At 43.4% G+C, this 13,576-nt stretch overlaps 2 protein-coding genes across 7 annotated transcripts in view; one reads left to right on the top strand and one right to left on the bottom strand.

Moving 5' to 3' along the window:
* Nucleotides 1-12,038, top strand: part of DNAH11 (dynein axonemal heavy chain 11) — a 317,894-nt gene extending 305,856 nt beyond the window's left edge. Inside the window, exons 77-82 of the mRNA XM_079931174.1 lie at nt 793-1,035; nt 3,704-3,886; nt 3,966-4,081; nt 10,103-10,215; nt 10,646-10,786; nt 11,785-12,038. Coding sequence (XP_079787300.1) covers nt 793-1,035; nt 3,704-3,886; nt 3,966-4,081; nt 10,103-10,215; nt 10,646-10,786; nt 11,785-12,032 — 1,044 coding nt within the window. The 3' untranslated portion in view covers nt 12,033-12,038. The remainder of the gene's footprint in view (nt 1-792; nt 1,036-3,703; nt 3,887-3,965; nt 4,082-10,102; nt 10,216-10,645; nt 10,787-11,784) is intronic.
* Nucleotides 12,039-12,945: 907 nt separating this feature from the next.
* Nucleotides 12,946-13,576, bottom strand: part of CDCA7L (cell division cycle associated 7 like) — a 51,319-nt gene continuing 50,688 nt past the window's right edge. For all 6 annotated transcript variants that reach the window (XM_079931169.1, XM_079931173.1, XM_079931168.1 and 3 more), the window contains one exon: nt 12,946-13,083. In XM_079931169.1, the coding sequence (XP_079787295.1) occupies nt 13,053-13,083 (31 nt within the window). In that variant the 3' untranslated portion in view covers nt 12,946-13,052. The remainder of the gene's footprint in view (nt 13,084-13,576) is intronic.

Raw genomic sequence — 13,576 nt, 5'->3', positions numbered from 1 at the left:
CCCGATCTGAATGAAGTGGATGGGTGTGATTAATGCCTGATAACTCCAGCCGCTCACTCATTAGGCAACTTTGGATTGAGCACCAGTATGTGCTAGCTAGCAGCTGCCCCAGGGTCTACAGATCTTGAGATGAGCTACACAGACTCTGCCCTGAGAAGCTCAAAGTCACGGGGAGGTAGCACTCATTTGACTTTTAGTGTATACTGCCCTATAACATGTTAGTTACACACACTCCCACGTATTTTTTAAGATAGGCACATGTAATTATGCATGTTTACAAAATCTACGTGCATAATACATAAAACAGTTTGAAGTAGTACTGCAGAAAGTACTATTAAGTCATACTAAAATGAGTTCAGAATTAAGATTAAAATCAAACATATGCCCAGGCAAGTTACTCTGAACCTCAATTTCTCACTGCGAAATGGGGATATCTGGGAGAGTCAATGACTTCAAGCATGCAACAGGGTGACCAATACACAGTAGATGGCTCAGCACCTGTCCGTTCCCTTTGTGTGCATGTATCGTGTTACCCCAAGCAAACCGCAAACCAGGTCTTCTAAAGGATGGGATTCATGTGTGTTCCTTGGACTCCTCCCCAGAGGTCAGCGTGGTACCATACACAGAGCAGAGTGATTGATTACAAGAGGGTCAAGAGATATTTTAGAGAGCTCGCTATCGATCCAGCATTGTGCTGGGACCATCTTACCGGAGTGTTCTCAAGGTGTTTGGGAAATGAAGATTGATGTCCACTTAGATTTGGAATAACTGACTTTTCCTTTGTGGTTGAAGGTTGATGGTGAACTGATGTTGGCACCAGGATTTGCTGCCCCACCCAATCTGGATTATTCAGGCTACCACCAGTATATAGAAGAGATGCTTCCTCCGGAAAGCCCAGCACTGTATGGCCTCCACCCAGATGCTGAAATAGAATTCCTGACAGTCACATCCAACACTCTCTTCAGAGCTTTGCTGGAGATGCAGCCCAGGAATGCACTCAGCGGTGAAGAGCTGGGACAGTCCACAGAAGACAAGGTAGAGGGTCATTCTTTCTTTTCTATTGAGTTATACTGTATATACAGTAAAGTACACTAATCCTAAGTGCACAGCTAATGAAATTTTTACCTTTGTGTGCACATAACCACCACCTGGATCAAAGTACAGAACATTTCCAGCACTCCAAAAGGATAGCCCTGCCCCTTACTGATCAGTACCCTCTGCACCCCAGACCAAAGGTACCCACCCTCCTTACCTGTCGCCACAGACTAGATGGAGTAGATTTCCCAGTGTTTAAACTTCAAATACATGCAGCCTTACAGGATGTACTAATTTATGTCTGGCTCCTTTCACTCCACATTTCATTGTGAGATTCATCCATGCCGCTGCATGAACCAATGGTTCATTTCTGTTTAGTATTTTACTATGTAATTCTTTATTTATATATATAAAATTCTTAATTTGCTCCTTCTATAGGGGATGGGTGTTCGGGTTCTTTCTAGCTTTTCATTACAATGACTATCACAGCCGTGCACATTCTTGTATAGTCTTTTGTCAGCATACAAAGGTTAACTCCCAAAGCTATCTGCTCATAATACTCATTCCTGTATACCCAGAAGTGGAATTGTTGGATCAAAGGGTATAATGTTCAGCTTTAGTAGATACTCCCAGTTTTCCAAAGTGGTACAACCACTCCTACACACTTCCACCCACCAGCAGTGTGTATGAGTTCCAGTTGCTCCTGCTTCTTGGGGTCTTGTTAGGAGTCATGGTATTTCTTTGTGGTTTTAACTTTGCATTCCTCAGTTAAGGAATAATACTGAACATTTTTTCATACGCTTATGGCCGTTTGGATACACTTCCGTGTGAAGTACCTGTTCCACTTGCTTGCCCAATTTCTAATTGGGTTGTCAATCTTTTTCTTACTGATTTGTAAGAACTCTTTTATTTCAGATGTGTGTCCTTTGTTAGGTGTATGTATTGCAAATTTCTTCTCCACATGTGTGGCTTGCCTTTCATTCAGTGTGTTTTTGGCTCTGTCATTTTGTTACAGTGTCTTTTTTCACCTTTTCTTGGGAGATTGGCATTATCCTTCTTTTGAAGGTTCTTATTACCGTAGAATGATGGGGATGAGAAATGGACATCAAATAATTTTTTTTACCTTTGGATTAAAATCTTACTTCTCATTAATGTAAAACCTGAAGAGCTTATTTTTCCCTCAATAAATTAGCCTCTGTTTCTCTCAGAATTATCAATCAAGGATTCAGTGTGTGGAAACACAATAAACATCAGGTCTAATTATAGTGAGGTCCCATTCATTGAGACACTTGTTTGTAATTTAGAAGCTTTAGAATTTGTTACAGCACGTTTTATCCTATATACTAACATCTTCCCTATATGAATTTAGATTTTTAAAAAGATGAACGTATTTAAAAATCCATCCATTTGGGAAGATCTATAGTGTTAACAGATGCAGAGAGGTGGATGAGGTCTTCATCTGGTTCTGGGGCTTCAATCTCTCCAGGGAGGCAGCTGATCATTACACCAGAAAATGCAAAGCAAATGAGGTAAAGATGCCTCAGCATCTCCTACAAGCAGACTGGTTGTTCCAACCACCATCTACTAGGTGTTTATATACTAGGCACTATAGAAAGTGCTTTACAAATATGCCAATTTAATCTGCAACAGCTCTGAGTAGTATCGGAATCTCTTTTGGAGATAAGCTTAGGTGACTTCCCAAAGCCAGACAGCTAGAAAGGGCCAGTGAAGGAAACCAGATTGTAGCTGAGTCCCAAAGCCTTTCTTTGACCTAAGTTCTCTACAGCGCTGTGTTTCATACTCTGTACTGCTGCTGTAAATAAGCTCAAGATTTCAGGATCTGACAAATGACCTGCCAGGGTGCTAATAAAGCAATCTGCACGCATCCCGTCAGAGCCACAGGCAGTAATGCGAGAAATAAATGAAAGAGGGAAAGCTGCCTGAGGCTGAAGACAGGCAGTATCTTCCGACCTTTTGTCCTTCTTAGGTATTTGTTGGTTTTCCCAGCTCTGTAAAACTGCATCGTTGGAATAAATATCCACATCAGAGCACTATGTACATATGCACGTCTTCAGTGAACAAATCCTTCATTTCTTTAGGGCAACAGCTACAAAAGATAGAGGCTTCCTTGTTGTTGGAAATATTGATCCAAATTGCCCCCCAAATTTTAGGATGTGTCAGTTGCAAGGGCAGCATCGCAGAGTCACCAGAATTAACTCAAGTGTAAAGGGCATCTTTGGTTCATGTGACTTTTCAAATAACTTTTCTAAAATAGCAGATTGCAAAATGGCCTACCCAGATATTGGGGTTCTCCATCCTCTGATCATGTCTTTACAAAGAAATGAAATGTAGTCGATGAGAGAGAGTTCTTATGTTCCCTAAATGCTAACAGTAAATAAACTACAAATAGTAGCACCTCCCTGACGAGACTGTGGGATGTCAAGGAGGGGAGGGCTGCACCGATTGAGGGAGTTGGCGGTGCCACTCTGCCCCCCTCCTGGGAGTTAGTAGGCATCTTTTAAACTCATGAGCAAGCATCTTTGGGAGTTGTATGATACAGTCTTAGACTTAAAAAAAAAAAAAAAAAAAAAAAAAGAGGCTATATAGTCACCATGACCAAAAATGAAATAGAAAGGAGCTAAATCTTTGTGTTTGTTAATGATTTAAGGTTAAGAATGTCTTGGATGACATTTTGGAGAAACTTCCAGAAGAGTTCAACATGGCAGAGATAATGCACAAAAACCCAGACAGAAGCCCCTATGTCCTTGTCTGCTTCCAAGAATGTGAGAGGATGAATATTCTCCTTCGGGAAATCCGGGTGTCACTTCAACAATTAGACCTTGGATTGAAGGTAAGTTTAAATGTGAGACTAGAGCAGCCTTCTTCACATTAAACGATACTCACTATGTGGCCTTTTTTCTCCCTGCAAGGGGGAGCTGACGCTGTGTCCTGACATGGAAGCCCAGCAGTCTGCGCTGAGTCACGATGCAGTACCAGAAAGCTGGAGCAAACTGGCGTACCCGTCTACTTACAGCCTGGCCCTGTGGTAAGTGCCCCACCCCTGCTGCTGCCAGCCATCACCAGCCTCACGGCTGGTTTGGTGTTCGGAATTATGCCTCATAGGAACCATGAAAAATGTACTTTGTGATTGTATTCAGCCATAACTGTGCAAACCACCACCAGTTTCACTTGAGTGAAAGGCAAAAATCAATTAGAGGTCAGGCTCAGAGCAAGATTCGAATTCTGCTTCTCACTGAATAGCTATCTGATCTAGGACAAAATACCTGACCTCTGTGTTTCAGTTTTTCATCTGAAAAATGTGGAGAACAGAATTCCCTCCCTGAATGGATCAGATTTAAATGGCCACGGGAGGCACCCTTAAGTTTACCCTCACATCATGTTATACCCTTATTTTCGAAGCCAGTGATTACTAATGCCATTTCACAGCGAACTCCTAAAGTGGTACGCGGTAAACCAGACTGCCTTCAATTTGGGGGTGTGACCGCAGTGACGTGCCACAAAGCCAGGGACAGAAATTCACAGCTCCCTGAAAGCCAGTGTTGTCTCCAACCACAACTTGGCCTTGGTAGTCAGCACCAGAAGTTTCACAAGGCTGGCTCTATTCTTGGCTTTTCCACATGGACATTCTTTCTTTCTTCTCACCTTCCTAAATTTTTCTTCCACGAACCAGAATGCTACGCTCATCCTTAAACTGGAAGGTCCCATTAGAATTCCAAGTGACCGCACGTTCGAACTGCCCCCGCCAGGCACGCAGGGGTTTGCTGGGGGTGGGGGGGTGCAGGGTGTGTGTGTGCAAACCCAGCGAAGGTGCCCTGTGGAAATGCCACAGATGGCAGCAAAGCATCACAGCAGGGAAGAGTGAGCAAAGCCTCTCAATGGATTTCTGTTAATGCTATGAATATCTAAACTCAGATTTTATATTTCCAATCAAAAAAAGGATTTATATTTACACTTAAATTTTATAGCAATAACTTTAGACTTATCTCCACCGTCTTATTTTGTGCTTCCTAAATTCTATATTTTTCTTAGCTGCTTCTTTTCCAAACTTTTCTGACTTCTGTTGGTTTAAGTTTTCTTTATCCCATGTTTATCCCTGTACAGTTCCTATTATTTCAGGAAGACTCTTGATGTTGTAACGTAAACACTTTCGTTGTTTCTAACGCAACGTAAAGTCAATACTTTTTCCTTTAGACGTTTTAAGCTCCTCCTGATCTGGAACTGTAGTTCAACTTTAGTTTAATCCACAGTACTTTTGTTTTGTTTACAGTCGGCGATTATTATTTTTTTTTGCGGTATGCGGGCCTCTCACTGTTGTGGCCTCTCCCGTTGCGGAGCACAGGCTCCAGACGCACAGGCTCAGTGGCCATGGCTCACGGGCCCAGCTGCTCCACGGCATGTGGGGTCTTCCCGGACCGGGGCACGAACCCGTGTCCCCTGCATCAGCAGGCAGACTGTCAACCACTGCGCCACTGGGGAAGCCCCAGTCGGCGATTATTTTTGCTTAGTAACACGTATAGATTTCTTTGTTCATTGTTGCTTTTTTTTTCTTTTCTGTACTTTGATTTCCAAATAAGCTCTCCTACTCCAAATGATGTGGGTAGAACTGGTATTAATATCTCCACTTGACAGACGACTGAGACAGATTTCATGTTTCTCCCAAGACAATCCAAGTATTAATTCTTCTATATAAGTGATTTATAGATAAGTAATTTGTATACATGACAAATAGAGAAGGAAAACCATTTAAACTTTTGTCATGAGATTCTTCAAGACTTATTTTTGCTGTTGACAGACTGTCCCTTGGGAATGTTTTTAGGATGCTTTTGTCCAGGTCATTTGCAAAGATGGCCTGTGGTGAATTTGACGTATGTTTGAGAAAACGCAGTTATAAAACTCTTGTGGTATGGAATATAGATCATTCAGAAAAATGATGTTAAAAGTATACAACATTATATTTGACCTGTGTCACCTGTAGAGAGTTGCCATAGTTCAGCTACTGCGCACTTGCAAAAATCATGTCAGATGACTTATTTTAAAGCCCAGTCACCTATGTTTTTTTTTCCTCACCACAAAGAGCATATCCAGAGACCATGCCATCAGCCATAGATATGGTAAGAATTGCCCTGCTGCATTATATTCACCAAAGCGATGTTCCCTGAGAGATGTTTGCAAAACTTCTGTATTTCTGTTGTATCTTTCTTTTCTTTCTCATCTTTTACGACTTTGGCGTAAAATAATCCTAAAATAAAAGTGAGCCCCTTTCCAGTTGGCATAAATTCAGGAAGTAAAGTTCAGGCCACATTGGGGCCACGTGGTCAGCACTGAAAAAGGCAACAAGGAAAGGAAAGAAACTGGGCTTGAGGTTCTCTGAGCTGCTGAATCAAGCATGACTTGAGTCACATTTTCTCTGGAACCTTCAGTTATAGAATGGCAAAAATGCCACTCATCACTGAAACAACAAGCAGCGGCAGCATAGATGCTGTGCACACCTCACCTGGGGCTCCTCTGTCCTGGATCCCCTCTTCATTGCCCTAAAGGAGGAAGTACACGGCAGGCTTCCAGTGTACGTGGTGGGGAGTAGATGGTATTGTGTCTGAATTCTCTTTACTGCCCTCTCACTCGATTAATGGTCTACCTGTATGTAGAATTCTAGATACGATTATTTTCTCTCAGAACTTCAGTGTTATAACTGCATTGTCTTCTGGCGTTTATTGCGGCTAGTGAGTCTGTTCATAAATACCTGTCATTCCTTCACAACTAAGTTACTGTCTCTGGGAGGCTTTTAAGAATTTTTTTCTCTTGACCCTTAATGTATTAATATTGTGTAATCAATGCTCTGTAATTTTTACTGCTGTATTTAGGTATGGTCTTTTAAAAATGCATCTTACTTGGTACTGTGTGCTGTTACAAATGGGAGGCCACAGGTGTTTCCACCCTGTAAAATTCTTAGGCTTTCTTTCTCCAAATATTGCCCTTGCCATTCTCTTCACCTGCCTGAACTCGCATTATGTTCCATCTGTGTGTCCCCCCGTGTGTTCCGGGTGAGTCTGTCAGTTCTGGCTGATCTTCATTGTATCTTCAATTGTCTCCTGTTCTCTTGCCTACTGTTCCTCCCCTGAATTTTTAGCTTCATGTTGCTTATTTTGAGGGGAGGGGAAAGTACCTGACCTAGATTTTTAATTTATTTTTCTTAACATCTTTATTGGAGTATAATTGCTTTACAGTAGTGTGTTAGTTTCTGCTTAACAACAAAATGAATCAGTTCTATATATACATATGTTCCCATCTCTCTTCCCTCTTGCGTCTCCCTCCCTCCCTATCCCACCCCTCTAGGTGGTCACAAAGCACCGAGCTGATCTCCCTGTGCTATGCGCTATGCGGCTGCTTCCCACTAGCCATCTAGTTTACGTTTGGTAGTGTATATATGTCCATGCCTCTCTCTCGCTTTGTCACAGCTTACCCTTCCCCCTCCCCGTATCCTCAAGTCCATTCTCTGGTAGGTATGTGTCTTTATTCCTGTCTTACCCCTAGGTTCTTCATGACATTTTTTTTCCTTAAATTCCATATATATGTGTTAGCATACGGTATTTGTCTCTCTCCTTCTTACTTACTTCACCCTGTATGACCGACTCTAGCTCTATCCACCTCATTACAAATAGCTCAATTTCGTTTCTTTTTATGGCTGAGTAATATTCCATTGTATATATGTGCCACGTCTTCTTTATCCATTCATCTGATGATGGACACTTAGGTTGTTTCCATCTCCAGGCTATTGTAAATAGAGCTGCAGTGAACATTTTGGTACATGACTCTTTTTGAATTATGGTTTTCTCAGGGTATATGCCCAGTAGTGGGATTGCTGGGATATATGGTAGTTCTATTTGTAGTTTTTTAAGGAACCTCCATACTGTTCTCCACAGTGGCTGATTCAGTTTACATTCCCACCAACAGTGCAAGAGGGTTCCCTTTTCACCACAGCCTCTCCAGCATTTATTGTTTATATATTTTTTGATGATGGCCATTCTGACTGGTGTGAGATGATATCTCATTGTAGTTTTGATTTGCATTTCTCTAATGATTAATGATGTTGAGCATTCTTTCATGTGTTTGTTGGCAGACTGTATATCTTCTTTGGAGAAATGTCTATTTAGATCTTCTGCCCATTTTTGGATTGGGTTGTTTGTTTTTTTGTTATTAAGCTGCATGAGCTGCTTATAAATTTTGGAGATTAATCCTTTGCCTGACCTAGTTTTGTAATTTTGTTTTTATGACTGCCACCCTTTTTCTTTCTCAAGTTTAACCAAGTGTGTTAAAAGTCTTGATTTCAGATTCCTCTTACTTTATTTTTTGGGTTCTCTATACCTTCCTGTTTATTGGATTTGCGAGTGGTTTTCCATGCCATATAATCAGTTGTCTTCATACTCAAATACAGTTTGGCTGGTTATAAAAGTGATTTTAGCCCATTCGTTGTCAGAGGACTTTGTAGGCCTCGTTCTATTCTGCTTAAATGCTGCTGTGGAGGTGTCTGAAGCTAACATAATTTTTTCCCCTTTATATAAAGTCTTTGTATTTTTTCTTGGCTGTCCAGAGGATTCTCTGTCTCCAGTCCACATTAAGATATATCTTAGTGTTGATTATTATGTGTCATATTTTCTTGCAACATATGTCCCTGATTATAATGATTCAAATTTGTAACTTAGGAAAACTCACATTTTCTAGAACTGTATTACTAAACGTGTGCTGTTTCATTCAGCATTCGTCCTATTTCTACTCTAACTCTTTAACTCCTTTTTTCCATTTCCTTTTGCTTTTTTTTTTTTTACTATTCTGCCTTATGCTGCTTACTTTGTGCTTTCATTTCTGTAATTCTTTTCTGAGATTTTTTCCAACTTAATTTCCTCACTTTTTCTTACCTTATCTGTTTAATGCATAATCTTGTTATACAATCACTCATTTTTAGAAAAACTTGTTGCTGCAGTGTTTACCCTCTTGTGACAACATTTTATCCTTGCTTTTCCTGTTCGTTGCCTTTCTTCTTTGTGGGATCTATCATGGAGTATGTTTTCCCTAAAACCAGCTATTTGAAAGAATTTAATATGGGGCAAGGCCCAGGGCCATGTTCTAACCTGGCAGGAATTTTCCTTGTGACCCAAGTTTAAAAAAAGCCTTTCCTCCTTCACGGCCCAATCTCAGACAGACGTTTCCTCCAAGTGGTGGTCTGTCGGGATGATTTCTCACTCAACCCTGCTTCCTTGGCAACTGTGAACGAAACAAGGTCCCAGGAAGTGTCAGTGCTACCTGCTGTGGCCCTCACCCTGGAGAACTGCTTTGCTGCCTTTTTCCCTGGGCTCTTTGCTCTGTGCTCCATTCCCCTACTGTTTTTAGCAGTCCTTCAACCTACATTTCAGTATCTCCTCATTTTATGAAAGTTCATTTTTCCTTAGCTTCTGTGAGCTGGCTTCCTCACAGGTAAATTTTAGATACTTCCTACCTGGCCTAATAGCTGTGCCCACGGGATGAGAGAACCTGTGTAAAAACAGCAGTTTCTCACACCACAGGCTTTGGATGGATGGAAGATGGTTGGTTCCCTTAGTAGCATTTCCTTTCCTGCTTTCAGGTAATTACTGCACGTGGGAAGGCTAATGTCATGTTTTACTGCCCCTGCCTTTCCTGGCAACCTTCCCCTCGCCATCCTTAGACACACGGTGGGGTGCTCTTTCCCTTGTGTCCCTGTGTACCTCCGTGTTGGCATCTGTCAGCCCGGATCATACACAGATCACTGGGCGGATCTAAATAAAATAGTGGTTGCATAAACGGAGGCAAATTTTTCGGTCACGTTTCCCAGTGTTTCTTGTCCCCAATCTCAACGGGACATATAATCTAGCCCTTTAAAGGGACAGTGTTCTGCAAATCGTCAGCTAACGATTTCACTGGTTATCAGTTGTGGACCTCTCTACCACCACTCTTCACCCCGCGGACTCTAATCTTACTGAAAAACTTTATTACCAAAAAGCAAGTCTGTGTCTTCTTACCTTCTACTCACCAGGTTTAATGACCTCCTCTTGCGATGTCGGGAACTGGATACCTGGACACAAGATCTCGCCCTTCCGGCTGTGGTGTGGCTTTCTGGCTTCTTCAACCCTCAGTCCTTCTTAACCGGTAAGGGCTGGGGCAGGGCGGCCCCTGATGCTGACAGAGTCACACGCCCTAGCAGAACCCCAGCCACTCCCCCTTCCCTGGCCACTACAGAGGAAACAAAACGCCCGGCAGGACAGGAGCAGCTGAGAGAGGTGGGATGGGGTTCACCCCGGTAAACGTTTCCCGTCACGGGCGGCCCGGTCTCTCACATCGGTTCCACTCTGGCACGGCAGAGCACAAGCCAAATGGGTAGAGCCGTGCCAGTGAAACTCCGTCCACCAAAGCAGGGAGGTGGTCCTGCTCTAGTGCAGCCACGTGGAACGCCCAAGAACACCCCGTGGGCCCAAAGCACGCCTCACTCAGGGAGATGCTCAGCTTAGACGGGTGGCTCCCGGGACCCTTCTGTCTGTGGCTTTAACCTACTCCATTCCTGTCCGTCCTCCTCCCAAAGCAATCATGCAGACCACGGCTCGAAGAAACGAGTGGCCGCTGGATAAAATGTGCTTGACTGTTGAGGTTACCAAAAAAACGAAGGAGGATTATGGGCACCCCCCCAGGGAAGGCGCATACCTCCACGGGCTCCTCATGGAAGGTAAGATGTCCCAAAGAGTGAACCTTTCTCACTCAGCTTCAAGTTGGTATTTGTCCTTTGTTTATTCCATTGCTCAGCACTCACTCACACTGGTGGTTATTTACTTCGTTTCCGGCTTTCGAACAAGTTAAATGCTAAGATAGGTAGATAGGATGTGTGTCCAATGTGAGCCAAATTTTAAGGCCATGGCTATCACTTAAAGACCTATACACTGAATTTACTTTGCTTTTGAATCAGTACAAAACTCTTTCTTCTCCTTTTTAAAAAACTGTTTAACTTCACCCTTGTGGTAAAATACCATCTCTCTAAGCCTGTAAGATGCCAATGCATATTGTGAATCTCTGGGCAAAGGGGTAGAATATGCAGTAGCTTCCAAGTTTATTCACCCATGCATTTATCTTATCTTGTAGACCGCTTCCTCTTACCTTAAAGGGCACTTGGAGAAATGCTTTCCAAGTCTCTGCCAAGATGCTCCTTTTTCACTTTCAACATCTGAACACGTGTGGCATGTGCTTTAAAGGCGGGGTAGGTGGTATAAACAACAAGTGACCTGAACTTAGACGAAGAAAAGAATGTGCAGTGGGGAGGGAATGTGGTGAGTTGGACACGTCTTATACTGACCATGAGCATATGCAGATGCACTTCTTTAAAGGAAGGACAAACTAGTTTGCTTTACTGCATCTGTGATTCTCTCTCACGGAATCTGTTTTCATGTAGGTAAGGTTTACACCTTTTAAATTCAGATCATTTAGTTTACTGTTCACAGGAGAGAGTTCAGGCATTAGCACAGGAGCAAGAAGAGTCTGTGCTTACAGTGTATGCGTGGCCCCTGGGCAGCAAGTACCCTCATCTCCCTCCCATCTCAGTCATGGGCCAGCTCGCTAAGGAAGCCACTGATGAGGAGTGAAGTGACAAAACCGGAACGTTTATTGCCTACAACAAACAGAGGCTCAGTACCAACATACAGCACGGTTGTAACCCTTGGGTTTATGCTGTAGGTGCCAGATGGGACAGCCAGTCAGGAGCCATCGTGGACGCCTACCTCAAGGAGTTAAGGTCTGCAATGCCAGTCATCTTTGCAAAAGCCATACCCGCGGACAGACAGGAAACCCAACACACCTACGAGTGCCCTGTGTACAAAACCAAAACGAGGGGCCCCAACCGTGTCTGGACCTTCAGGTTGAAGAGCAAAGAAAAGGCGGCCAAATGGGTCCTGGCAGGCGTGGCCCTCCTGCTGGAGGCGTAACAACGGCCCTTGCAGAGGGGCTTCTATTCCTCCCACCGGAGCACCGCGGAGATGTCCTTGTTCCCGCACGGTCGTTTATCCTACTGAGAGGCATAAAACAGAGTCCAGCTTATGTACCTTTTAAGTAACTAACTTAGCATTCGTTGTTTTTAAACAAACACCATCTTTGAAAAGTAAAGAAGGGGGACAAAAAGAAGCAAATGTAGAAAAAAAGATGGGAACCCTACTGAAAATGTTCATTTTTAGCTCTCCCCAGCCTTCCTGCAACACAAAAAAAGAGTACAGTATAGATCACATTTTCATCAACATTCCACTGAACCTCCAAAACAAACAATATGGTTGGAAGTCTGCTCCCGGTCCATACACGCGGGAGCCTAGTTCTTGTAGATAAACAAAAAGTATTAGCCTTTATATTCTCTTAAAATATAGAAGCCACTGGCCCCAGGCAGCCGCTCCTCCTGGCCAGCAGCCCTCCAGTGTCCAGAATGTGACTGACAGTCCACTTTTTGTTCAAGTGTTAACAAAAATAAAACTCAAGATCTACAGGTAATTGCACCTTCTAATTTAGGGGAACATTTTCAATATAAATTTCCAATGACCCAGAGCAGCTTAAACTATGGTCACTTGTGATAAGGTAAACTTAAAGGGGACGTAACCCGTCACAAGCTGGCCTCCAGGGACTGCTTTGGGAGGTAAAAGATCAAGGCAACAAAGGCAAGAGCTGTTTACACGATGTTTTCTCTGGGGTAACTCTACCCCCCCATCTAAACTATGTTTTTTAAATCAGCTGCAGATGCTTTTAACAATTCAATCTATAAACAGGCCTGCGTATACATGTATGTCGATTCCTCTCTCGTCTTCCTGAGAAATCTTTTGAAGTATATAAACAAACAATCTTTAAAAAAAAATAGTATTTAGATCTACAAAGAATTTCTGTATACAAACACAACCATAAGAAATCTTAGGCACAAATGGCATGTCTTGTCGGAGTCCTCCATGGTGAGCTGGCTGGTTCTTCTCTTAGTTGTCTTTTACCAGCTGCTTTTGTAAGCTGAGAAAAAATGGGACGCATTAGTGGGACGGAGGCACGAGCACAGCGGCATCCTAGGTTAGAGGCTCAACCATCCCCTGGAGTACCAAGCCCGAACCGGCTCTCCTGTCACCAGCTCAGGCCCGACTCCTCACGCACACACAGTGGTGCGGGCCGGCCCCCAGGGCCACTCGCCTGACTCCTGCGTCCCTACAAGCAGCCTCCTCGTCCGAGCGCACGGGACCCAAGCCTCCCCTCTCCTTAGGGCTGCCTTGGGCCTTCACAGCTTTCCCTCAGCCTGCCTTGTAGACTCTTTACTGTTGGAGGCAGTCAGGGGGAAATTCTAGCAAAGGAGGGAACTTCCCGATAGGGAAAATACCAGTCCCAAGCTTGCCCACCAGTCCCAAGCTTGCCCAATGCAAAGAGACACAGGACGACTGGCACTCGATGTGGTTTCTAAGAAGCAACTGAAACAAGGCAACCCCGTACCTGCCTAGAGGGTCTCCCCGGCTGC

This window comes from Stenella coeruleoalba, assembly GCF_951394435.1.
Source record: "Stenella coeruleoalba genome assembly, chromosome: 9".
Lineage (NCBI taxonomy): Eukaryota > Metazoa > Chordata > Mammalia > Artiodactyla > Delphinidae > Stenella > Stenella coeruleoalba.
Note: the sequence above shows the minus strand (reverse complement) of the source record. Positions and strands in the feature narration are given on the sequence as shown.